Genomic DNA, 25952 nt, shown 5'->3' with positions numbered 1-25952 from the left:
ACAGCATGACCTATGCTGCAGGGTTGTCTCCCACTGCAAATAAGTTCATGTGTGGAAAGTACTGTGGGGAGTCTGGAACCAGTCCTTGGAACCAGGGCAGCCACTAGCCACCTACATCCCTTCTGAGTGGTCAATGCCCTGACCTGCATCACATATTGTGAAACTTGTCCCTGCTTGGTTATCACTTGCACTTCTAGAACCAATTCAAATTCCTGACTTCCAGGCCAGAAGCAAATTCTCCTTCTCAGAAGCCCCCCATGATATTCTGGAGAAGCCAATTTAGCTCTCCTCTTGAACTGCTGGGCAAATCTCCCACTGTTACTTCCTCCACAAGTTGGTCTTTCTTGTTCAAGTACACAGTACATGTCTTAGAATGTGGGAGGCTTGGTTCAGTTGGTCTTTGACTCTATGCCCACTGGGTCTGGCCTGCTTGGGCAGGCAAGCCCTTAAAAAGCTAGATTTTTAAAAATGTTTATTTTTCAGAGAGAGGGAGAGCAAGTGGGGGAGGGGCAGAGAGAGAGGGAGATAGAGGATGTGAAGCAGGCTCTGTGCTGTCAGTGCAGAGCCCAACGTGGGACTTGAACTCACAAACCGTGAGACCATGACTTGAGCTGAAATCGGATGCTTAACCAACTGAGCCACCCAGGTACCCCAGATTTTTTTTTTAAAGAAGAAAGGAAGTAACTCTGACAAGCAGGAGTTTCCTAGAGAGTAAGTTAAACAATCTCTGGAGCCACTGGCTGCCCAAAGGTCAGTGTGACAAAATGATGCAAGTTCACAGGGGAGATTCCAAACAGGGCCTGCGACCCACTCACCCAACAACCCCAGAACAGCTCAGACGGGCCGTGCTACCCCGCAAAAATGGCAAGATGGAGATATTAGCCTTGGGAAGGCCAACACCCAGAGCTGACTGTGAAAGGAGAGACACTGGAGAGGGAGGGATGGAGGGAAAAGAATGAAAAAGAAAAGAATAGTGAGGGGAGAGAGGGAAGCAATAAAAACACCAATGAAGAGAGACAGAGAAAGAAAGAAAGAAACACAAGAGAAAAAGAAAGAAAAGGAAAGGAAAGGAGCAGACACCCTGCTCTGTGCCAGCACCGTGCTACGTGCTCTCGTGTGATCCCAACACCCCATGAGCAGGAGGCCTCTGATGTGTATTCAGAGAAGCCAAGTGACTTGCCTGAGGCTGCCAGGGGGCACAGGGAGTAAGTGGCTGGTCTGTAGGAGTCCAGAGTCCAGGCCTCTCCCATGACAGAGGAGAGGAAGTGTCCATTCTCAGTCCGTAGGGAGGGCTCCAGCCACGGCAATCAGTGACCCAGGACCCAACCACAAGCCAGGGCCCAGTACATGTGCATCATCTCTGCTTACACTCCATGAGCCTGAGGCCCAGAGGGACAGGGAAGGGTAAAAGCGTGCACTGAGAATTCCAGCGATTAACCATAAAGCTTTCGGAAATTCAATTATTTTTTATCCAAACCCTTTTGGGCAATGTATTGTAACAAGACATAAAGGCGTGTTGGGCTGAGTATCTGGCCCTTTCCCAGGCTCAAGAGAAGCTGGCCTTGCTGATTTCCTGAACATGCCACACACTGGGGATCCTGGCTTCTGGAGGCAGAAGTAGAGTTCAGCAGCCCCTTGGGGGAAAAGAGGCCCCTCTCGCCCTGGGTTTCAGATCCAGACTGGTGTCTGGGTTCTAGAAGCACAAGAGGCTCCAACCAGAGATGTCAGGATGAGCCCTGAGCCCAGCCCCACAGCTCAGCGGTGCAGGCAGGGGCTGACCTGGAGCACATTCAAGTGCTTCTCCTGTTCCCAGCACCCACCACCTCCTCCAGACTCCCAGCACAGCTGTGGTGCATCACGCTTCCAACCAAGCCCAGACATGCTGACTATGCACGCAGGCTGACCTTCGACAACACACGAAAACGATCTGAGATAAGTTAAAATGTGTGTGTGTATGCGCGTGTGTGTGTAACTTGTGTAAAAGACATAAACAATAGACTACAGGTTTCCCCACTATCTGAAAATAGAGCGTTCCTATGAAATGTTCAGTGAGGCAAAATGGCATAAAGAAGCAATTACCATTCGTTTATATGGAGAAATTAGCATTCCCAGACCCAAAAAATAACTTCTCCTAGGCTCTTCTGATACCTTAGGACACATCTTACTAACAGATGCACAAGATAAATCGACATAAAGCACAGATGCTCACAGACACAGTTCAAAGCTCTGGCAGTTGGATGCTGAGTGCAGTCCCGGGGAAAGGGACTTGGTGGGGCTGCTCTCGCTGTCCGGGGTGCATGCACACTGCCTCTATAATGACGCTCTGCAAAGCAGACACTGAACACTATTGTCGCTTTTCGCCTTTTTTCGTAACAACAAAAATCCTCTCCAGATTTCTTTTGGTTAGCGAAAACAAGAACTAATAAGGTAGGTCTTTCATAACAGCAAAGTGGTGCTATGCAATCTTTGAAAAGCAGGGGATACTTGTGTAAGTTTTAGGTCTGGAATAGTAAAATTCAAAATAACCAGCATTTATTATACTTTGTTTTTTTTCTCACCAGTCAACCCAGATACAAAACCTCCCTCCTGGGGTAACTGAGGATCGGACTGGGTATGGGAAATCCCTAACATAGTGCCAGGCACACAGTAGGTACTCCACACCTTACAGCTGTGATTGCTAAGACCCTACTGTGTGCCGGGCCCCACGTCAAACGCTCTCTCACAACAAATGCTGAACCTAACAGTGCCCATTTTACAAAAGAAGAAATACAAACTCAGATGAAGTGAGTTGCCTAAGACCACACAGCTAGTTGGCCACAAAGCCAGTATGAAAGGCACACCTTGTAAGTCAGCTCAGCAGCAGCCCAATCACTTGGGATTTGGCAATGCACCCAATCCCAGGGAGGGAGGCAGGGCCAAGGGAGCCCCGGGTGGGTTTAGCAGATGGCCTTGGCTACAACAGAAACAAAGAAATAGAAAGTGTTTAAAAAGTAGGAGGAAACACAGAGGCAGCAGGAGTGAAAGATGCATCAAGGATGCTGTCAGATGATAACATTTAGTGGAAAAATAAACAGAAAAGCCTAGAACACAGAACAGTGTCAATGTTGTGATAACAACTACCTCAAATTATGTACATGTGGGAAAGAATGACAGGGATCCTAGGGAAAGAAGACTTTAATTTGATGCATTGGAGAGATTGTGGGTACGTTTTTATCTTCTATTTTGATTTCTGTTAACATTGATAAATGCTTATGCAAGAGTAATTTTAAGTGCTTTCAAAGATAAAGAAATCACAAAGAAAAACAATCAAACAGTTTGACTACATAAAAATTAGAAACTTCTGCATGTCAAAAAAAAAAAAAAGCAACTAACATGGAAAGACAACCAACAAATGCTGAAGGCTTATTTGTAGCAAATACGATAGGCAAAGGGTTAATTAATAACAACATCTTTGTTAATATTAAACACTCCTGAAAATCAAAAACATAGCATTAAAATCGCTAGAAGCAAACAGACAACATCTATGGGCACAGCACATAGCACATAGCACAAAAGCACAACTGTTTAGTACATGTAAGGAGAAATGTTCAATGTCCCCAATAATTACGGATTCACACATTAAAACAAGAGTAACATACCACTTCTGTCCTACTAAGTTTCAAATATATGTTAAAATTAGAAACCAAAGGTAGCTGCCAACACCTGTGTAAACACTTTTGGAAAAGAATACGGCACTACACAACAAGTTTGAAAGGATTCATGCCGCTCAGTCCCGTAATCTCACGCCTGGAAATGTCTCAAGAGGAAAAAAAATGAGAATACAGAAAAAGTTTAAGGATGGTCAAAAATGTTCACCCCAGGATTACTTCCTTATAAGAAGGAAACTTTATGCCAATCTAAAGGGCCAACAAGGAGGGGATGGTTACATGAAGAACTGCTACACAGATGTTAAGTAACACAGGTAGAAATCCAAGATGCAAATACCTCATCTGTTTCAAAGGGAGAAGTGAATTCAGCAAAGTTGCAGGGTACAAGATCAACACACAAAAATCAGTGTGTTTCTATACTCTAGCAAATAACAATCTGAAAAGGAAATTAAGAAAGCAATTCCATTTATAATGGCATTTAAGAGAATTAAATGCTTAGGAATAAATCTAACCAAGGATGTGAAAGACCTGTAGACTGAAAACTACAAAACACTGATGAGAGAAACTAAAGATCTAAACAAATGGAAAGGCATCGTGTTCATAGACTGGAAGACTTCATTACCACTGTTTAGATGTTCGTGCTACCCAAAGCGATCTACAGATTCAAGGCGATCCCTATTAACGTTCCAACAACCACTTTTTGCAGAAATGCAAAAGCAGATCCTCCAAATTGCAAGGGGCCTCAAATAGCCAAAATAATCTTGGAGAAGAAGCATAAAAATGTTGGAGAACTCAACTTCCTGACTTTGAAACTTACTACAAAGGTAAACAAAGTGGTGTGGTACTGGCATAAGAACAGACACACAGACCAATGGAAGAGAACAGAGAACCCAGAAGTAAGCCCACACATGTATGATCAATTTAGTTTTGACAAGGGTAAAAGGGGAAAGGACAATCCTTTCAACAAACGGTGCTGGGAAAACTGGATAGCCACATGCCAATAATAAAGTTGGGCCCTTAACTTACACCATACATAAACTTACACCATATATACAAATTTGCTAGAAGTAGACGAATGACCTAAACTTAAGAGCTAACACTACAAAATTCTTAAGAAAAAATTTGGGGAAAATCTTCATGACATTGGATTTGGCAACAATTTCATGGATATGACACCAAAAACACAGGCAACAAAAGAAAAATCAATATATTAGATTTTATAAAAGTTAAAAACTTTTTTTTAATTTTATTTTTAATTTTTTAAAATTTACATCCAAATTAGTTAGCATATAGTGAAACAATGATTTCAGGAGTAGATCCCTCAATGCCCTTTACCCATTTAGCCCACCCCCCCTCCCATAACCCCTCTAGCAACCCTCAGTTTGTTCTCCATATTTATGAGTCTCTTCTGTTTTGTCCCCCTCTCTGTTTTTATATCATTTTTGTTTCCCTTCCCTTATGTTCATGTGCCTCCAAGGACAGTATGAAGAAAGTGAAAAGTCAACCTACAGAATAGGAGAAAACATTTGCACATCATATATGTGACAAGGGATTAATATCCAGAATATATAAAGAACTGCTACAATTCAACAACAACAAAAACCCAACAAAACAACAACAAAAACCTGATAGAAAATGGGCAAAAGACCTAAATAGACATTTCTCCAAAGAAGATACATGAAAGGCCAACAGGTACATGAAAAGATGCTCATCATCACTAGTCATTAAGAAAATGTAAGTTAAAACCATAATGAGATATCACTATCACTTCATACGTGTTACTATGGCCACCACCAAAAAGACAACAGATAACAAATGCTGGTGAGGATGTGGAGAAAGGGGAACGCTTGTGCACCATGGGTGGGAGTATCAACTGGTGCAGCCACTATGGAAAACAGTATGGAGGAGCTGCAAAAAATTAAAAATAGAACTACCATATGATCCACTTCTGGGAATATATCCAAAGGAAATGAAAACACTGACTTGGAAAGATATCTGCACCCTCATGTTCACTGCAGCATTATTTACAGTACCCAAGACATGGAAACAGCCTAAGTGTCCATAGATGGATGAATGGATAAAGAAGTTGTGGTGTGTATGTATGTATGTATGTATGTACGTGTGTGTGTGTGTGTGTGTATTTGAATATCATTTATCCATAAAAAATCCTACCATATGCTATAACATGGATGGACCTCAAAGGCATTATGCTAAACGAAAGAAGTCAGAGAAAGACAAATACTGTGTGTTATTCGCAGAATCTAAGAAAAACAAAAACAAAAACAAAAACACGAGAAACACAACTCAGAAAAAGAGATCAGACTTGTGGTCACCAGAGGCAGAAGGTTGGGAAAGAGAGAATTGGAGAAGGTGGTCAAAAGATACAAACCTGCAGTTGTAGCATAAGTCCTAGAAACATGATGTACAACATGATGACTGTGGCTAACACTACCATCTGATATTCAGGAAAGGTGTTAAGAGAGTAGATCATAAGAAATCTCATCACAAGAACATTTTTTTCCTTTTTTCTTTCCTTCTTTTCTTTGTATTGTATCTATATAGGAGGATGGATGTTAGCTGAACTGACTGCTAATCATTTCACAATATGTGTAAATCAAACCATCATGGTGTATGCCTTAAACTTATATATTGATATATGTCAACTATTTCTCAATAATACAGGTGGTGGTGGGGGAACCAGCAAAAGGGGATAGGGGAAGCCGAAATGAGATACCACTTCATAGCTACTAGGATAACTATTTAAAAAAAAAAGAAGAAGAAGAAAAATGACAGGTGTTGGTGAGGATGTGGAGAAATTAGAGCCCTAACACATTGTTGGCAGGAATGTAAAATGGTGCAGCCACTGTGGAAAACTGTTGGTGGTTCCTCAAAACGTTACTCATAAAACTACCATATGATCCAGCAATTCCACTCCTACGTATAGACCCAAAGGAATTGAAAGCAAGGACTTGAATAGATATTTGTAAACCAATGTTCATACAGCATTATTCACAATAGCCAAAGGAAATAAGACCAGTGATTATCCATTATGAATGGAAAAACAAAATATGGTACATACACACAATAGAAAATTATTCAGCTATAAAGGAGTGACATTCTGACACCTGCTACAACAAGGACGGGCCCTGAAAGCATTATGCTAATGGAAATAAGCCAGACACAGAAAGCCGAATATATGACTCCATTTATATAAGGTACTTGCAATAGGCAAATTCAAAGAAACAGAAAGCAGAATAAATGCTGTGGGGGGGGGGGGAAGGGAAGGAGAGAAGGGGGAGTTACTATTTAAAGGATACAGAGTTTCTGTTGGGAATCCTGAAAAAGTTTTAGGTATAGACAGTGGTGATGGAGACACAGCTTTGTGAATGTATTTGATGCCAATGAACTATATATTTGCAAATGGGTAAAATAATAATTTTATGGGTATTTTAGTATGCATATTTTACCACAATTAAAAAAATGTGGATGAAAAGGGGGGTGGTAATATTATACACAGTGAAAAGATAGGAATGAAATAAACCAAAATGTCAGCAGTTATTTTGAAAAAAGAAATCTTTGGGTGGTCTCCTCTTTCTTTTAATCATTTTTCTCCGTTTTCTAATTTTAATTACTCTTTGGATGGAAAAAATACGTTATGTTTTTAACAAGTTTTATATTTTCAGTTTTGATATGTACATAATTCATCAGCCCAACTTTTTCCTTTTTAGGTAGAAAGTTTCTTCACATATGGGCCAGCATTTACAAAGGATTTACTTCACAAGGGACCATAAGGAAAGGAGATGGTCACTTAAGATGACTTAAAGTTCTCTGCTGCACAGAGGTAAAAGCTCATGTTCTCTTACAACCTGGCCTGGCCACTGGCCCTGGAGCCCACTAGCTACAACCCGTCAGGGTGGCAATCCTTTCTTTTATGGGAGTTTCTCCCCCCGCCCTCCGGGCACTGAATGAGGAGAGGAGAGGTTTCAGGTGGACAACTGCCTCTGGATATGATACAGTCCATAATTTGACCTTCAAGCAATAAATTAAAATAGGAATAATAACTTAAACATGAAGGTGAGAATCTGCCTTAAATTTAACTGATCGAAATAGCTAATATTAATTTACCCTTAATGGTACCCCAAACCCTTCCCAGAAGGTCCCGTTTATATACAAATGATACTGACATTGTACTGGGTCTTCACGCAGGAGTCCAAAGGACCTGTTCTCCCCTTTCTGACAAGTAAATAAAACGGCAGGGAGATCAAATAACTCACTAAAAAGAAGATATAATTTTTTATCTTCCTTTTTACAGTCTCATATCCACTTCCGTTGGGAATAACAAAGTCTGAATTCTTATGCAACACTTATCTAAATGTGTCGATTTTATCGGATTGATGAATTTTGCTAACAAAAGGCAGTGCTAGGAAATCTTTTATGACATATTTGGCCCATTCACAGGGCTGGAGCTTTAATTTAACCAACTTGAGAATTCTGAGGGAGAGCTGCAGGTGTTGGATCTGAAAAAAAAAATCATAAATGGGAAGGCATATCAATCTTTATGACGGGGAAACAAAAACACTCTCTACTTGCTTGCCCTCCACAGGCAGGAGAAGGAGAGGTGGCAGCAGCAGGATATTGTCTCGGGCTGCATAGCAAAGAGGAAGCATCGCTGTCTCCCAGTGACCGCTATTTAGTATTGATCAAAAGGCGCTGGCCCAGAGAGGAAGAGAGGAATTGATAAAACAATGAGGTTTGCCAACACTGTGTTCTCAACAAGGACATTTTCTCATTCTCTTGACCACACCAGAGTAAGTCACTCCTGTGGCCGCCTGAGCGACCCGGCGGCTTTCTGTCCCACAGCCCCACAGCACCGCTACCTCTCTGCCCTCATGGACATGTCTTCAAGGACCGTAAGCGTAGCCAATCACTTGACAAGGCCTGTTGCTTCTCCTGTCAAAGGTCTCCCCGAGTCACCCCTCCCCTCCCTCCACAGCCTTAACTCGGACCACACTTCTCTCCCTGAGAACACCACCAAATTGCCTCTCCCTCTCTGTTCTCGGCTCCCCCTGGATCCTCATCGCTGAGCCATCCCTTCTGCCTGCCACCAGTCAGCTCTGCATGGGAGAACTTCTCAGCCACTTCTTGCACAAACTCTTTAAGGACTCCTTACTTTCTGCAAGACGAAATCGTAAACTCGCTGGCATGAGATATTACAAAGGTCCTTTGTGATCTCGCCTTTCCCAGTCTCCCCTCCAACAGCAAAGTCTGCCCATCCATCTACCCAATTTTACAAGCCTCTGTGACAGAAACATCCAGTCATCCACCAAAACTCATCTCCGCCTTCAGATAACCAAGTTGCACCTAAGCAGATGGTGAGGGGATATGTTTCCTGGCCTGACACCGAGGCATGACCAACATGAACGGGCAGGACTGAGGCCTCACCCACAGAATCTGTGGCAAGGGTGTGTGCCTCTTCCAGTCCGGGCGTTCCTTATACACTGGACCCTCCTGTGAACGTGAATGCAGCACTGTCCGTGCCTGGCTTTGACCACACGGACAGGGACACACCCTAAGTGGAAGCAGGATGGAGGACACCGGGGTTTCTGAATGCTGTACAGAGAAGAAACCCCCTTGTGCTCACGTTAGGAAATTACCTGGAAAATCAGCTTCTAGTCTCTTTACGCTTTTGTAGTTTTTGGTCTCTTGCAACAGCATCTTAGTCTTTTACTCTTGCCGCGCGCAAGGGCCAGGTGAGATCCCGCTTACTAGGACCCACAGCTGACACCCGCCTGCCCAACCTGTGTTAATGAAATGAAGTATGCCCCAGAGCCAGCTTAGACATGTGGACACTCCTCTCATTAGCAAACCTACTTGGTGTTCTCTAGGGTCTTCTGCATTTTCTTTGTCATTTTATCAATCGCTGCCTGTCTCTTCCCTTCAGCTAAGAGGTCTATTTTGTTCAGCACCACGACCAGCTTCTGGCAGGCGATCTGCCCAATCACAAGGCACTCCGCGGACTGGGTCTGCATCCCTTTGGTCACATCGATGACCAGCATCATCAGATCAATGATCTGGGCCCCTGCAAGGAGAGAAAGACAAGGTTAGAAAGGGAAATGGGGGAGAGGACTCTGTAGAAAGTTGCCCAATTCCTGAGCTTCAGCAGAACCAGCCAAATTCAAGTATGAAGATAAAGGTGGGTGGGATGACCACCACACGCCTCCTAGCCCCGGCCATGGGGGACGGACTCGGACCAACACGATTTCACTGAATCCTCACGACCACCATGAGGGACGGGCGTGTTACCTCATCTGGAGAGGAAGAAACTGAGGCCCGCAAAATACAGAGAGCCCACCAAGAGCCACAGCCAGCACGCAGTAGGGCTGGGGACCCCAAAACACCCTTTTACTGCATCAATCCCTTCATTTTATTCCCATCTTAGACCTGGCAAACGCCTAGAGATCTGCCCTTCACAAGACAGCAGATGGAAGGAATGGAAAACTACCGGGGAGGTGGGGGCTCGTCTCCTCTATGGCTCCTGGGTCTTCTCCTCACGGTAGTTGGGTTTAGTCATGATCCTCCCACGCATGGCTGCGTCACATCTACTCGCTTCTTTTGTCCTCTCCGTTCCAGGTGGTAGGCTCCCGTCCTTTCAAGGAGGTAAGAGCAACCCAAGGTTCAACTACATCAACGCTGAGCACCGCCAGCATGTACGTGTATTTCTATATGTGTGTGTGCGTGCGCACGTGTGTGCATTCCACACGTATGCATGCATGCCTGGCTGGGAGCATGCCCTAAATACACAGCCACACCTGTGCTGAACAACAGCAGAGGGAGGAATTACAGAGGAGTCCATGAGGGGAAACCGCCCTGAGCCATGTTAGGAATACTCAAGTTAGCCAATGAAGGGAATGTGTCCTTTTTAATGGGATTTGAAGTAGTTTTACCAACAAAGGGGGCGGGAAGTTATTTTGGGGGATACAGAAATATGCAACTATTTCCCCCTTTGCCCCAGGAGGGATTTCCAAGACCCAACTATTGTTGTGGTGAAACGGAGGAGGACTGCTCTGTGGGTGACTCTCATGACCCAAGATCATTCCTGGGGAGCGAGGGAAGGCGAGGAGGAGGGCAGTTTTCTCTGCTGGCACATTTACTGTGTGTGCTAGTCAACCCCTTAATCTCCACGACCAGTGTTTCAGACGAAGGTGGACTCACGGGGGTACTTGCTTTGGCACTAAGGGCCACCAGACACCGGGGAGCCTGGCTGCACTGCTGAAGGATTCTTTCCTGGTCACCACTGACGTGCGCAGCTCCTCCAGCCTCCCCCCAGGAGAAACAACAGGCGTCTCCGGCTCTAGGCAGGCCTCAAAATGTCCCAGCTATCCTCCCTGGCCCTTCTGTCTGCCCTCCCAAGCCCCCTCTTCCACCTCACCCAGTCCCAGGGACTCCATGCTGCTGTGGTCCAAGGGGCCCGGAGGGGCAGGCTGGTGCTCACAGCAGCTGGCACTGGCATCTCCCTTGTCCCACCGGGCAGCATGTGGGGACGCGGCAGGGGATGACGCTGGTTCTATCACCCACACCTTTTAAACAATGGAGGTCTAAAAACCTCACCATCTGACAGACTCCCTCTCTTATCTACCGAATCACCAGCTCCCCTCTGGGATGCATCTCTGCTGCAGCCTCAACCCCCATGGCGCATGGCAGGCCCATGTCAGCTGCTCCCTAGTGGGAAGAGACCTGTTCTTTGCCTCAGACTTGTCCCTCTGAAATCCATCCTCCAAACAGCCTCCCAGAAGGAACTTCCTAAAACTCTATGACTGATTCATACACTGAGTCAGGGAGGGGGGTAAATCGGTATTTCTATGAAAGTCAATCGGAAAACAGCTATCAGAATTCACAGCATCTTTGACCCAGCCAAGCCCATACACATGTGCAGGGTCCCATAGTGTAAGCAGGCTTGTTGTAGCTACAGTTGGAAACCATGTAAATGCCCATCACCAGGGGGCATGTTAAAAACAAAGAATGTTACACCCACTCCAGGAGAATACTATCCCACCGTTAAAAGGAATGAAGAAGCTCTTTGTGTACCACTATGGAACAGTCCCCAAGGTAGAGCGAGTGAGAAGAACAAAGGGCAGAGCGATGTAATCTGTGTCAAAAGCGGGGGGCGGGGGGAAGGAAGGTGTGTGTGTATGGGTGCTGTATGGGAGGAAGTGTTTGCTCCTCTGCACATAAAACATGTCTGAAGGAATGCAAAAGAAACAGCTAACTTTTGGTTGTTTGTCGGGAGAGCCAGGTGGCAGATGTGGGATGGGGTAGGAAGGAAACCAGACTGTGTGTTCTTCTGTACCTTTTACACAGGTGTGCAGTACCCATTCAGAAATAAATAAAATGACGTGACGTACATAAATAATGAACTAAACGCTGATCTGCTGTTCCCCTGCTAAGACCCCTCGCTGTCTTCTAACTGAACGGGAACTCCGTGCTGTGGCTTTGGGCCCCCTCTTCTACCTCACGGTCCTGGCACGTCCTCCTTGCGCTGCGCACCAGGGTGCACCTCACGGAGCCCTCCCCGGTGCTCCCTGCCCTGCCCCAGGGCACATGTGTGTGTGCACATGCATGCCCCCGCTCAAAGCCTGAGCCCAGCTCTCCCCAGAAGAGGTGACTTCTCCCGAAGCAAACCTGTCACCAGTCACAGGGCTGTGTAGCGAGGTGTTGAGGCAGGATAGGACAAAGCCCACAGATGAGCAGAAGGAGGAGTGCCTGGGGTTCCCAGCCTATGAGCCGTTCTCCAGGAAGACTGGAGAGCCACCTTCACACGAAATGGTCCCAAGCACCTGACCAGGTGACTCCCAACTGTAGTGGGCAAAGCTGTGCCCACAAAGCCAAGGCTACGCTATCCCAAGGATGTCTCAAGGACTTTTCCAGAGTACTTCCAACTGCCCTGGCTCCCTCTAGGACCTAAACATCATCCCCTCTCTTACCCAAACTACCATGGACCCCCTGTACGGATGAGGAGGTGCTTGGTAACTGCCCTTCGTCACTCAGCAAATAGGTGCTAAAGGAGAGATCTGAACGCTGGTGCCTGTCCTCACCTATGTGCCATGTGGCCTGTCCTTCCACATGGGGACCCATCCCCTCTCCAGCCTCTTCTCTTACTCGTCCTACTCCTCGCCCACTCCTCATTTTCACACTGAGAATCAAGGTACACTCCACGATAATTCTCACCCTTCCCTGCCCAGCTTTTGCTCCTGCCCCTCTGCCTATACTTCACTCACCCTTGGCCCTTCCTCCCCAACTACCCCAATGCTCAGAGCTTACAGATCACAGGTCGGGCTGTCAATCTGGATTTGTAGGACCCAGCACAGGACCTAGCGGGCACAGCATGGGCAATCTTTCATGGACTGAACTGAGCTAATGATAGCTTGCCCACCCCCCCCCCCCCACTCTATTCACTAGGACTCTGTTCCTTTTCTCAGAGATTCAGTTCCCCATTGGTATATAAAACTACCCAGGAGCACCTTGTCTTGGCCCAGTGGCTGGAGGGGAAGAACTCGTATATTCTACGTATTTAGCCCATCTCACTTATGATGCCTGTTGGGATCCTGGGGATAGAGATGAAACTGGCCTGACAGAGCCAGAAAGACAGGTGCAGATGAGACCCAAACACTCAGACTGGTCAGGATTTCCTCTGCAGCCTTAATCCAGCGTCCACAAGCCGCCTTTGTTGCAGGGAGCACACAGCTCCGTTCCAAAAGGCCAGGCTCTTGAGCAGACCCGCTGCCAACATCAGGCACTTCTAAAGAGACCAGAGGTCACAGCGACGTGACAGGCCCCACTGAGAACCAGGGGTCATCATCAGGCAACTGCCCGCTGCCCAGCAGTGGCTCTCAGTTACTCTCGTTGCTTCATCAAACTTTTGATCAGGCGACAGGAAGTGACATAACTGGCCCGTCTTGTCTTTTTCAAGATCCCCAGTACTTCCACAGAATGAATCAAGCAGTGTCCTTCCCAATTCCCACGAACCCAGGGTAGGAAACCATTCTGAGACGAGAGGGGCACAGCGAGCGAGTGGGCGGGAAACACAAGTCAGGAACTTGCAGCTTACAAATGACCCTCTATATTTTTCAGTCTATCAGAGTTTTTCATCTAGTTGTTCTGACTATAGATCCCTTTAAAGGTTTGCAGAATAATTATAACAGGGTTCAAGTTTCTCGGTACTTTTATAAGTTACAATTTCCAATTCTGTAGAGGATACATCTTAATCATTTCAAAAACAAAAATAAAGAAAAACTTACAAAGGTCGGCATTTAACAAAGTGTAAGTTATCTGTGAGATGTAATTTTCCTTCTGGGACTGAAGGCGGAAAACATGCGTGTGCAGAAAAAAAATGTTTCAGCCAGAGAAACTGAACATAAAACTTTAAACATTTTAGCAGCCTCAAAATCAGGTATTTAATCAAAATGTGATTTTTTTTTAATCAAAATGAACATCCTAAAAAGAAGAGAATAGTATTAAATTTAAAATAAAGAAAAATGTATTTTTAACTAGTGACTTATTAAATATTCAATAAACAACGTAAATACACTGTCATCAAAAATATAAAAGTGCAGTGGCAATTTATGTCCTATTATTATTCCAACCCATTCGCTGGATACATCAGACCTCCGTGGGCCTCAGCTTCCTGGTCTCCATGAGGACAAGGGTGAGCCCAGCCAGCGGGCTGCAGTGAAGGTTAAAAGAGAGAACACGCGGAGCGGGTTCAGAACAACAGGTCGGCCATAGGAAATCCTCCATAACGTTAGCTGCTGTGATTGTTTTTCCTTCTACAACTCCTACTGTGGCAAGCACGTTTGCTTCTCGTCTTAACTTTGCCATGTGGGGATCACAGAATCACAGACGGCAAAACAAAAGCTCAGAGAGGTGAAGTGACCAAGTCAAGTCAGGGGCAAGGGCTCAGTTGGAGCGATGTGAACATGGGCCCCCGGACCCCTTTCTCCCACAGCACCCTGTGTCCCTGGGCTGCGATCCTGCGCCCAGAGTGAAACGCTCACCCCGTGCGTGGGTGGGGACTTGTGCACCAGCCCCTGTGGGTGCTGCAGAATGGCAAAGCAAGTGTCAGAAGTCCCCCTTGGAGCGTGGGGCGGGAGGAGGGGCTGCAGCTCTACAATCCCAAGGTGCCGTCGGTATTGCTGTTATTTGTATTCATTTATTCAATATATTGCTTGTTTCCCCATTTTCCAGGCAAGAAGACTGAGGCTCGGGCAGGTTAAATACTTGCCCCAGGCTATCTAGCTAGGGTGAGAAGCCAGCATCGTTTTGATACCAACACAGGCTCACCTGTCCTGGCCCTGCCTCTCGCCAGGAGGCATCGAGACTTCCATCACACTGGAGCCCGTGATTCCTCTCAAGGAGAGTCCCCCTCGCCGTGTGTGTCCATTTTGTGCATTTCAGTTTTCCTCCCTCTGTATCCTTTCCCCCAAAGTACAGTGGCCTGGGAACCCCCTCTCAGATTCCTACTGGCACAGGAGAGTGTACAGCTGAGCACCAGGGATGTCCGTCCTGCCCTCCTCAGCACAGAATCAGAGGGTTTGGAAATGGAAGGGGCTTGGTAAAGAAGGTCCATGTGCAGGTGGGGAGCCAAGGGCCATGAGTGGGAGGAAGAGGTCAGCGCTGGGCTCGGAGGCACCCAACCGGGCATTCAAACCACAGCACCCCTGGGGGCCTCCATTTCCTCATCTGTAAATCAGAATCTAAACAAAGATGCCCACTGCAAGAGGTTGGGGCGGGGGTAGGGGGCATGGAATCAAAGGGGAAGGCCAGCCGGGCACTCAGTAAACGGAGCTACATTTAGGGCTGTTGGTGACGAGCCAAGCTCTCTGCCCAGCCTCACATTCAGAGGCTGCTGTTCCCACCTGTCCAGGATGCCCCCAGGCAAACACATGTGGACAAAGAACTGAGGTTACTGACCAAGTTGGGGGGGGGAGGGGAGTGGAGAAAGAAAAGCTTGCAGAGTGGTCAGACGTGCACCCACCTGGGCACAGGCGCATGTCCAACTTGCACACACTGCCCGCCAGCCCCTCTCCTCACTCTCCTTGCCGGCTTTCTTCAGGACCTGCCTCCCTCACAATTCCCATGCTGCTGGCCAGGCCCAGAGCCTCCAGTGGGGGGACAGAAAGCCAAAGGAGACTCCAGTCACTGGAGGAAGTTCCGAGGACCATGCCCCTTGCTCCTATCAGATGACCATTTTCATGAACACCTTCAGACAGAGGGAGATTTCTTAATGCTATTTACCCTCTCTGAGCTCTAGTTCCTCATCTGTAAAACAGGGATGATCACCCCACTGTGATTTCGACTGACCTGGTTGAAAATCTCAGATACGGACATAGGACAGAGCCCAGAGGGACGGCATACTTGTACGTAGGGCATGTGAGCAAAAGAAAGCCTTGGAGAGGGTGCTGCCCTTTAGCGGGAAGAAAGCTTCAGGAGCATGGAAGGCCACCTCACGTGCCCTGGAAGGCATGCTATGGAGAGCGGCAGGGCAGGGAGGCGGGGAGCCTGAGGGGCTGGCCCCAAGCCAAGGCACAGCTTCACCCCTGCCGGCTGTGCAGCCTCAGGCACACATGTGAGTACACCTCTTGACCTCTTGGAGCCTGGGATTCCTCCCCTATATCCTGCTGATGTCAGAGACAACACGTTAAGGTGCAGGGAGGGCATCGAGCACAGCACGTGGCCCATACTAAGAGCTCAAGAAACACAAGCTACTATCAGTATTGGGACTTGTATCATGAAGCCCAGCACAGTAAAAGCTCAAAAGGGGCCATCTCCTTCCCTGTGGCTCACATGTCCACAAAGGCCCCATGCCCTTCCCAGGCAGAGAAGAGACAGTATCAACAACAGCATGGAACAAATACTAACGATACCTCCCGCGATCCAGCAGTATCCACAAGGCCCCTCACAGGGGATGAGTGCCAGACCACAGCCTGGAGCACTGCATCCACCAAGGGGCAGGAAGCCCTTACTGTTTTAACCCAGTCTGCAAAGGTAGGCTCCCCCACAAACATCCCGCCAAATCCCACCAGACCAGCAGGGAGACACCTGAGCAAGAGAACTTGAGTGGGCAGGACTGGACATCTTCAACAAGTCGTCAAGGTTCCACAGCCCATTCACACAGCCTCCCTCACTCCTGCTCTCTAGGAAAATGATATGCTTCACCAAATGAACGAGAAGAACAAGCTTCGGGTGTTCCAAATACTGTAGGTAGCAAGCAGGAGTGAAGCTGACCTAGTAGCCGGCGGAACCAGCATACCCCTTGACTGACAAGAAAGCCAACCAGAGCAGCCACAGTCCAAGTGACTGCTACCATGGCTTGGGGGCTGAATCAGTGCCAGGCCCCGGGCTGAGGACCATCCGCATCCCTGATTTCAAACCGACAAAGATACACCAGGCTCTAGAAAGGACACTGTTTAGCCTGCATGGTGCTTCTAGGAATATGAATGCACTGGGAAACACTTACAGTTCGAGAGGTCACATAAAATCCTTATGAATCGGCAGATATGGCAACACTGGGCCTGCGCCCAACGTGGCTGAGGAGCAGCTGCCCCCTGGAGAGCGGCTATCTTTCCCAATTTTACCCTGGTCTCCACAACTCCCTACTGCCCCGTACCTGGCATTTATGCCATCAGCCTGGCTCCTAACAGGCAAATGGGCTCATGACTCCAGCTTGACGTGTGTTAGCTCTGACCCTCACCACGTCCCACGAGGAGGAGGCTCTCCCATTCGAATCACAAGAAATCCGAGGTCTGGTCACACAACAGTAGCCAGCAGAGGCGGGGCTAGAACTCAGGGCTGGCTGACTTAAACATGTCTTCCTTTTCTATTGCCAGCTGCCTCTCGGCCAGGGTCCTGCATGGCCGGGTCTCCAGGGAACCCTACGGTACCCCAGGGAGGAGGCGGGCAAGGCCCTGGGGATGGGAAGAGGAAGGAGAGCGCACAAGGTGTGCAAAGGCAAACTGCCAGCGTCCTCTAGGACATGTCCAAAACCAGAGGCATGGTCCTTCAGGAGGAAACGAAAGGAGGCATTCATCAGCACCTAAAGAAACCCGGGAGGAGAACAATGGGAGCCATGTTAGCAGTGGAGGAACAGGGGAAAGAACAAAGAGAGCCCGTGTAAGAGACCAAGGAAAAAAATAAACAGCTGCGGACAAGATAGCAGACAAATAGAGGCGCTGGAGCCCCGCCAAACAGAGGAAAAGCCAAAAAACAATAAACGCTGGAGACTCGCGGCCAAACACCCACAGAGCTGAGAGAGGGCAGTGGTGCAGAATAGGACGCACCGGCCGCAGATCCTGGGTGAGTCGCCTCCCTGTCCACATCTGTCGATGGGAAAAGCACACACCTGGGACACAGGGACAGCGGGTGGCTGTCTAGATAAAACTAAGGTTGAGTCTCCTCCACCTCATACATCACACCAAAATAAATGCCAAAGGACCAAAGCTTTCAGCATAAGGATATAAAACCATAAAAGTCCTGGAAGAAAATATGTGAGAGAATTTTTTTATAATCTTAAAAGTAAAAAAAAAAAAACCAAAAAACCAAACCAAACAAACAAAAAAACAACGTAGGTAAGATACAAAACCCGGAAACACGTAAAAGAAAAAAAATGAAAGATTGACAAATTCAGCAACGTAAAAATCAGACATTCCTGCATGGACAAAAATATGATAAAGGCCAACACGACCAGGGACACGCTACCCACAAAGGAGTACTCTCCTTAATAGTTAAAAAGCTTCTTCAAGTGGATAATAAAAAGAGCAACAATCCAATCAAAAACGGCAACCGTATCTACACATAGCTCACACTAAGCACATTCACGGAGTGCTTCCTACTTGCCAGCCCCCTAAGCTGGTGCTTGGCACCCTGGAGATGAGGACAGATGACGGTCCCTACCCCTTACCAGAGGGACTCACTGTCCAGTGAAATAAGGCTAGAAGTAAACAATACATCTAAGACGTGAGTTTCACAGAAGGGGGGAAGATGGTTAAGTATCCTGGGGAAAAAGAGAGCAGGAAAAAAGGCTCAGGAATGTACAGGAGGCAGGCGGGTTACAATTTTAATTCAGGCTGTCAGGGTGGGCCTTCCTGAGAAGGAGACATTTGAGCCAGGACTTGGAGGAGAGGAGCTGGCAGTTAACCAGGGGAAGGGCATTCCAGGCAGACAGAGGGGCTGGTACAAAGACCCCGTGGGGTGTCAAGGTGTCTGGGTGTCCAAGGACCAGCGAAGAGAGATGGGTGGCTGGAGGGAAGTCAGGAAACAGGGCAAAGAAAAGAAATACAAAGAGTTCAGACATATAATAAGATGCCCTACCTCACCAATAACAAGAAAATGCAAACTGAAATGACCCCAAGATTCTAGCTTTCCCCTGGTGGGTTGACAAAATCATACCACAATAAAAGGGCCAGATGAGTAGTAAGGTCTTGCCCTGCCAGGCACTACTGACTGACTCCTGGAGCCCTCTAGATGACCTTCCATCACTATCCCCATCGAGAGGTGAGATTAGGTCACACGACTGGGAAGTGAGGGCTAGAATTCAGAGTCAAGCTCTGCCAGCTTCAGGGTCATGTCATCCCTCAAAACACTGACGACACCCTGCCGCTAAGAGTGTGGGGAGACAGGCGGTCCCGTCCATCTGGGACGTGTGCTGACAAGACCTCTTCTGAGGCCATTCTGGCAACAGCCATCCAAAGTGTGGATGCACAATACCCTGGGACCTGGCAACATCCCACATGCAAATGAGGTACATACAAGGCCACTGTTGCAACGTGTCTGCAGTAACCCAAAAGTGGGGCCAGCCTAGCTGCCCATCGGGAGGGAGGCAGTTATGTACATCACAGTATATCCACATAACAAAACAGTATACAGCTACTAAGAAGCACAGAGCAGCGCTATGCCCTGAGTGGGAGTCTCACCAAGGCAGCGTGCACAGTACCCTGCCATTTCTATAGGCTGTGCATTAGAACGTATATGCCTAAAATCACCGTCCTTGTAATTTTTAGAAGAAACTGGTCACAGTCATTTGTCCCTGGGGAAGTAAACCAGGTAAGCAGGGATCCGGATCCAAGGGAGATCCACTTCTTACTGTCTATGCTTTCGTACCTTTTAATTTTGTTTTTCATTTTTTTTAAGTAGGCTCCACGCCCAGTGTGGAGCCCAACGCAGGGCTTGAACTCACAACCTTGAGATCAAGACCTGAGCTGAGATCAAGAGTTGGACACCGGCTGCGCCATCCAGGTGCCCCTGCATTTGTACCTTTTAAATTTCAAACCACAGGGCTCCTGGGTGGCTCGGTTGGTTAAGTGTTGGACTTCAGCTCAGGTCATGATCTCGTGGTTCGTAGGTTCGAGCCCTGCATCGGGCTTTATGTTGACAGCTGGGAGCCTGGAGCTTGCTTCAGGTTCTGTGTCGCCCTCTCTCTCTCGGTCCCTCTTCTGTTTGTGCTCGCTTCCTCTCTCTCTCTCTCTCAAAAATAAACATTAAAAAAAATTAAATTTCAAACAACATGCATACATTACTGGTTCAAAGTCAATTTGTTTTTAAAAATTTTAAGTTAAAAAAAAAACTACCTACCATAAGTAAAAGGACCAAAAAAAAAGTACAGAAAAACGAAAACACTGCTAGCCAGACACAGTTGCTGCCATAGGTACATAGCTCACAATGTTAAGAGAAGTGTTAAAACTCCAGACACCAGAGATATTCTCCTTAATGGAATCAGAGGATTTAAAGAATCCCGAAAACAGAACTCTCTTGCAGTGGTTAATGTTTCTTAGTGCTGTACCTATACACACATAAAAGCATCTCAGACACCATCCCTGGCATGCATCTCTCCAGCTTGGAAATTCTCCTAGTAAAGAGCCTGGACTTGATCCTGCAAGTTATGACAATCCGACGACAGGGGCAGGGGCATAAGAGAGAAGGAGGTAGAACCCATCATGTCTGTTTAGAGGTCATAGAGATGTTCTGTGAATGACATTTTGTCCTTCCGCAAGACCGATGTAAGAACACAGACCTGTCCTCATCCCACTCGGTGATGGTCAGGCACGCTGGAGAGAGATCCCCATGTCTGGGTGCATCAAAATCAGACAAGGCATTTGGAGATGGTCCTGAGGATCACTAAAGAGTGGAGGGTATATGGCAGTTTTCTGTACCATTACAACTGTTCTGTAGGTTGGAAATTATCTCAAAATGAAAAAGATAAAACAATGACTGAAGCATCAGGAAATTGGGGAAACAGGGAAAGAAAATGAACATTCAGTGAGTGCCCAGGAATGTACCATGTACACTATTTCAATTAGTCTTCACTATAGCCCAAGAAGGAGGAGTTTATTTAATTATGCACACTTTATAAATGGAGAAACTGAGGCTTGGAGAGACCTAAAGTGACTCTCCCACAGTCACACAGCTAGCAAACTGGAGGTATGAATTCAAACCCAGAGCAGTGTGCTACCAAACACTATGTGGCCACAACAAGGTCGAGGGAAGAGGAAATCAGAAGCTGCCAAGTTCAGAGGTTGAGACCACATGTTCCTCATTGGAGGAAAAGACAAAGGAAGTGATCTTAAACGGAAGCATGAAGGAACTCAGGTAGATCTATAAGACAACTTCCTGAGCGGCAGGGCTAGTAAAGATGTACATAACATCTTTATACAATCAAAGGGCTCTTTGCTGGAGGTCTTGGGAACAGTTGCGTCCTGCTGCAGGGAGGGAGGATGAATTACACCAGGGCTCCCCATCCGTGCACCACCTCCGATCTCTGCCATGTCTGTGGATGCTACTTCTGCTGTTATTTACTTAATGTGGGTTAAGTCATTTTTTTGAACTCAAATCCATTTATATTTAAAAGAACTTGACTTGACAATAAATGCATTAAACTTGCCATAAGTAGAAGTTAACCATAAAGATGAATAAAATGAGACACAAAGCAATGTGATGCGATGTTATTACATGCTAACGAGATAATGCTGGCTGCGGAAGCCCTGAACCCGAGGCCTGCTCTCTGTGAAAAGAGGATCGGCAAGAGCCAGTATAAGACATCCTAGCACTAACGTGAGTCTCTCTCCGACAGGCGGGAGGGACAGGATGAGAACTGGAAAAGGCACGACCTTCCAACCCTGTCAAGCAGGAGTGTCAATCATGGGCCAGGCACCACCTTGTACCACACCACCAGGCATGTGGCCCACCCTTAGGAGGCCCTGGAGTAAACACCATTCGCACTGCCCACCTCATGAGAGGGGCAGAGGCAGGGTCAGGCATCGCAGCCAGAGCAGAGGGATCCACGCTCTCTCGGGTCAAAGGGCCAAAGGGGGTGCCAGCCTCTCTGCCTCCTTTCCTGATAGAGGCAGACACATGGGTTCTGCAGGGCCACGACTCCCAACTTAATAGAAAGTTTTGCCTGTTTGCTTCTTTAAGCTACTGTGTCATAGTCTATCTGGGGTAATCTTTTTAGCTGACTTTGCACAACAGTACAACTCCTGTTCTAGAGCAGTGAAAAGGAGCAGAAAATGGAATTTGAAATGTAGAAATAAAATAATTGTGGGCCATGAGCTATAATTTGATTTCATGCTTTACAAGGAAATGAAAGAAGGCTTCCTTAAAATGTATGGTTTCTGCTCCCCCTCCTCCGTAAGCCCCCTCCCCCCGCCTTTTAACCATTTTAGGATTTCCTCTAGCACCGAAGAGAAAATAGGATTGTGGAAAATGTTCAGTTCTCAAGTGTCACTGCCACTCAGGGGCAAGCTCGATTTTAATGTGAACTTCCCATTCTGGGTAAGAGGAAATTCTTCAATTAATAAACCGGGTGTGCGGAGGCCAGTCTTTAAGGTTTAATCAATTTCATCTGTACTTAGGATAAAAAGACTGACTATTCTACTTTTTCCCCCCTCGTTTTCCTTCTTTAAAAAAATAATAAAATGAATGTTTTATTTTAAATTCTTTGAGGTTCGTATCTCCTGTTTCAGGAAATATTGTCTATTTCATGCGGTGAGTATGAAAACTCCCCCCTCCTTTTTTACTTTTGCTAAGAATCTTTTTTCAAAAATAACGAAATTATCCTCTGCCCTCATATACTATAACAGCTTGGGAGATGATACGAATTATACAGGATTCTGGCAGACACCTTGGGGTTGGTGGGCGGGGGGAGGGAAACAGAGACAAATCACCAAATATGGATGCAAGAGCTTCTTCTGGACAGTAAGAGGTGGACATGGGAATGTAAATTATGAGGAAAACCCGTCCTAAGGCGGCCGAGGCCAACTTCACAGTCAGTGATGTCTGGGAGGCCCAACACAAACCTCCCCAAGAAAGAGACCCTGCCCCGTGGGTCATCCTGTCTCTCTCAGGTCTCTCAGCCAGGGGTGGGCACAAGAGGGTGGCTCAGAATCTCAGAATCAAACCAGGGACCTCCCAACAGCAGCACAGAATAAATATTCAGATTTGGTGATCGACCAGGAACAACAGGACTTTACGAGGGATGAAGAGTTCCTGAGTCCTCCTTAAGTGGTCACTCGAGACTCTGGGTACGCTCAGGTGCCGGGGCAGAAGTTACAGTCAGGTCCCGCAGTGGAGAGTTCAAGAGCTTTGCAGAGGGGCAACTCAGATTTAACTCTGAATCTCTGCTTGCCTTACCAGCTGCTATGTCTTTCACATCCCACCTAAATTCTCTGGGCCTGTTTCTTCACCTGTGAAATGGAGATAAAACCAGTGCTAATCTTTTAAGAAGCTATGCACCTCACACAGTGCTTGGAACAAAGAAGGCACCTGATCCACGGGAACGGAAGGACCCAGCATTACGGGGACCTGTATCCCAGTGTAGCCCAGGTCTTCCCAATGCTTTGATCAAGGTGCCCTGGGGAAAATGCTACTTGTTTTTGTTTTTTTTTAGGTTTATTTACTTATTGAGAGAGAGAGAGAGAGAGAGAGACTGTGAATGGGGGAGGAGTAGAGAGAGAAGAAAAAGAGAGAATCCCTGACTCAGGCCTTGATCTCACGAACCATGAGATCATGACCTGAGCCGAAATCAAGAGTCAGTCAGCCACTTAACTGACTAAGCCACCCAGGCACCCTGAAAATGCTTTTTAAGTCAATATTTTCACGAAAAGTCTATAATCCTAGGGCCCTGTCAATGTGATTTCCAATGTGAAAATGAGCAACAGAGGCTCACGGTTCCTAACAGAGCCTACCAGTCATCGAAGGTCTAAACCTTGCAGGCCATAGACCCAGGCAACAGCCCAGATACACATGAGAAACCTGCGGCTCAGAAAGTAAACTAAGAGCTCACTAAGTGTGAGAGAGGAGGGCAAGGAGCAGGGGAGAGAAGACAGGAGAAGGAGACGGAGGCAAAAAAGGAAGGGAGTTAGGGGCGCCCGGGTGGCTCAGTCAGTTAAGCGTCTGACGTCAGCTCAGGTCATGATCTCACGGTTGGTGAGTTCGAGCCCCGCGTCAGGCTCTGTGCTGACAGCTCGGAGCCTGGAGCCTGCTTCCGATTCTGTGTCTCCCTTTCCCTCTGCCCCTTCCCCACTCACACTCTGCCTCTGTCTCTCAAAAATGAATAAACCTTAAGAAAAAAAATTTTAATTAATTTTTTTAAAAAGGGGAGGGAGGAGCAGAGATAGTGCAAGCCTATGGCTAGCTGGGTGATGGTGGAGCCAGAGCCGAACTTGGGTCTGCCTGATCCCATTTCTGTTCCACCAGGCCTCCTTCCTGAAGTGGCACCCGACAGGATTTCTCTTAAAGACGGCCCCCTGTGACCCCAAGGGAAACTCTGCAGGAAGCTTTACCAGGTGGCTTTCCATCCCCAGGGGCAGGCGGTCCCTGGGTCTTACATCACACACATCTCCTGTTCCTACAAGAGCTGTGAGAAGAAACACACGTCTCAAGGTGCAGCTCAAGGTGAGAACGCCAAATGTCAGGGAAGGGCGTGAGGGGGGCAGGGGGGAGACACACGTAGGCTTTGCAGGGAACATGTTGGATCCCACTTCAGCCTCCCCCACCTACATGCCTAGTGAGACCCGCCCAAGGCCTTTACCTCTCTGAGCCTCCGTCTCTCCCACCTGCAACATGGGGATTATTCACAGGGCAGCGTGGGGCTCACAGATCATGAATGCAAACCTCATAACTCAGGGCCCGGAACATAGCAGGTACTTAACTACGGAAGTGATAATGATCAGTGTTCTTGGGTGTGAGTTCTCATTCTCACAAATTCTAGCACTGGACAAAGGCCCACCTGAAATGGAGACCATGAGGAGCAGTGTCCCCAAACGTCAAAGCCCGCAAGGCTTGGTGGGCACCTGAAAGTGAGTGACGTGGGCTAGGTGCAAGATAAGGTGTCAGTCCAGAGTGGACAGAAACGCCTGTGCCCCAGCTGGAAGGGACAGTTTCTCCTCAGCCCCAGCCCATGTGGCCAGACAGGAATGTTGGGCCTGGAGTTGCCCGATCTTCCGATTTTTCAAGAGAAGCCAAAAATCTGGACTATTATATGAAATTTGCCAATTTTTAAATGTTGACAACCAATTCAAAAAATGTTTAAACCGTGTGGCCCAAACAAAACATGGCCATGGGCCAAAACTGGCCAGCAGCTCCCCAGTATGAGACCTATGGAGTGCATTTTCTCCAGAAAGGAAAGTTGGAAGAAACAATAAACATCCAGCTTCTTTGTTACCTTTTTGAATCAGAAAAGCACTCAGAATCAGTCTGCTGAGCTGCGAGGTTTGACAGCCCCATGGCCAATGGCCTCTGTGTCCCACATTTGGCCTTGATGGGGGTGGGGAAGGTGGACACCAGGAAGGGTTCATCCTGGAAGAAAAGGGCGGTGTGACCTCTGGTGTCACCAGGCCCTAGAGGACCAGAGCAGGGGACAAGAGACAACGGGCTTGGGGTCAAACCTCAGCTTGAACCTGGCCCCCACTGGGCCACAGGGCAAGGACGGTTCCTCTCCGACCTCAGCCCCTCCAGGCTGGACAAGGGACGGTGCTGGCATCCCCACACCCCGACATTCTGACTAGACCCTTGCCTACTGCAACCCTCACACACAGCAACACCATATAAACATGGGGACAACAGAAATAGCGCCCACTTCAGCATCAAAACAGTTCACACCGTCTGACCTGTTATTTTCTCTCTGGTGGAGTTTCTTTGTATGGTTTCAAGCACCCCATACTGAGTCTCAAAATACCTCCAGTGATTAGAAAGTCTGAGAAAAACTTAATGCAATGATTTTCCTGGAAGAACGGAGCAGGAAAACCTCAGAGACACCAG

General features: G+C 47.3%; 1 protein-coding gene across 4 annotated transcripts in view; it reads right to left on the bottom strand.

Annotated features, from left to right (window-relative positions):
* EEFSEC (eukaryotic elongation factor, selenocysteine-tRNA specific) overlaps nucleotides 1–25952 on the bottom strand; it is a 248973-nt gene that overhangs the window by 153609 nt on the left and 69412 nt on the right. For all 4 annotated transcript variants that reach the window (XM_027049814.2, XM_027049815.2, XM_053218850.1 and 1 more), the window contains exon 2: nucleotides 9519–9726. In XM_027049814.2, the coding sequence (XP_026905615.2) occupies nucleotides 9519–9726 (208 nt within the window). The remainder of the gene's footprint in view (nucleotides 1–9518; nucleotides 9727–25952) is intronic.

This window comes from Acinonyx jubatus, chromosome A2, assembly GCF_027475565.1.
Source record: "Acinonyx jubatus isolate Ajub_Pintada_27869175 chromosome A2, VMU_Ajub_asm_v1.0, whole genome shotgun sequence".
Taxonomy (NCBI): domain Eukaryota; kingdom Metazoa; phylum Chordata; class Mammalia; order Carnivora; family Felidae; genus Acinonyx; species Acinonyx jubatus.
Note: the sequence above shows the minus strand (reverse complement) of the source record. Positions and strands in the feature narration are given on the sequence as shown.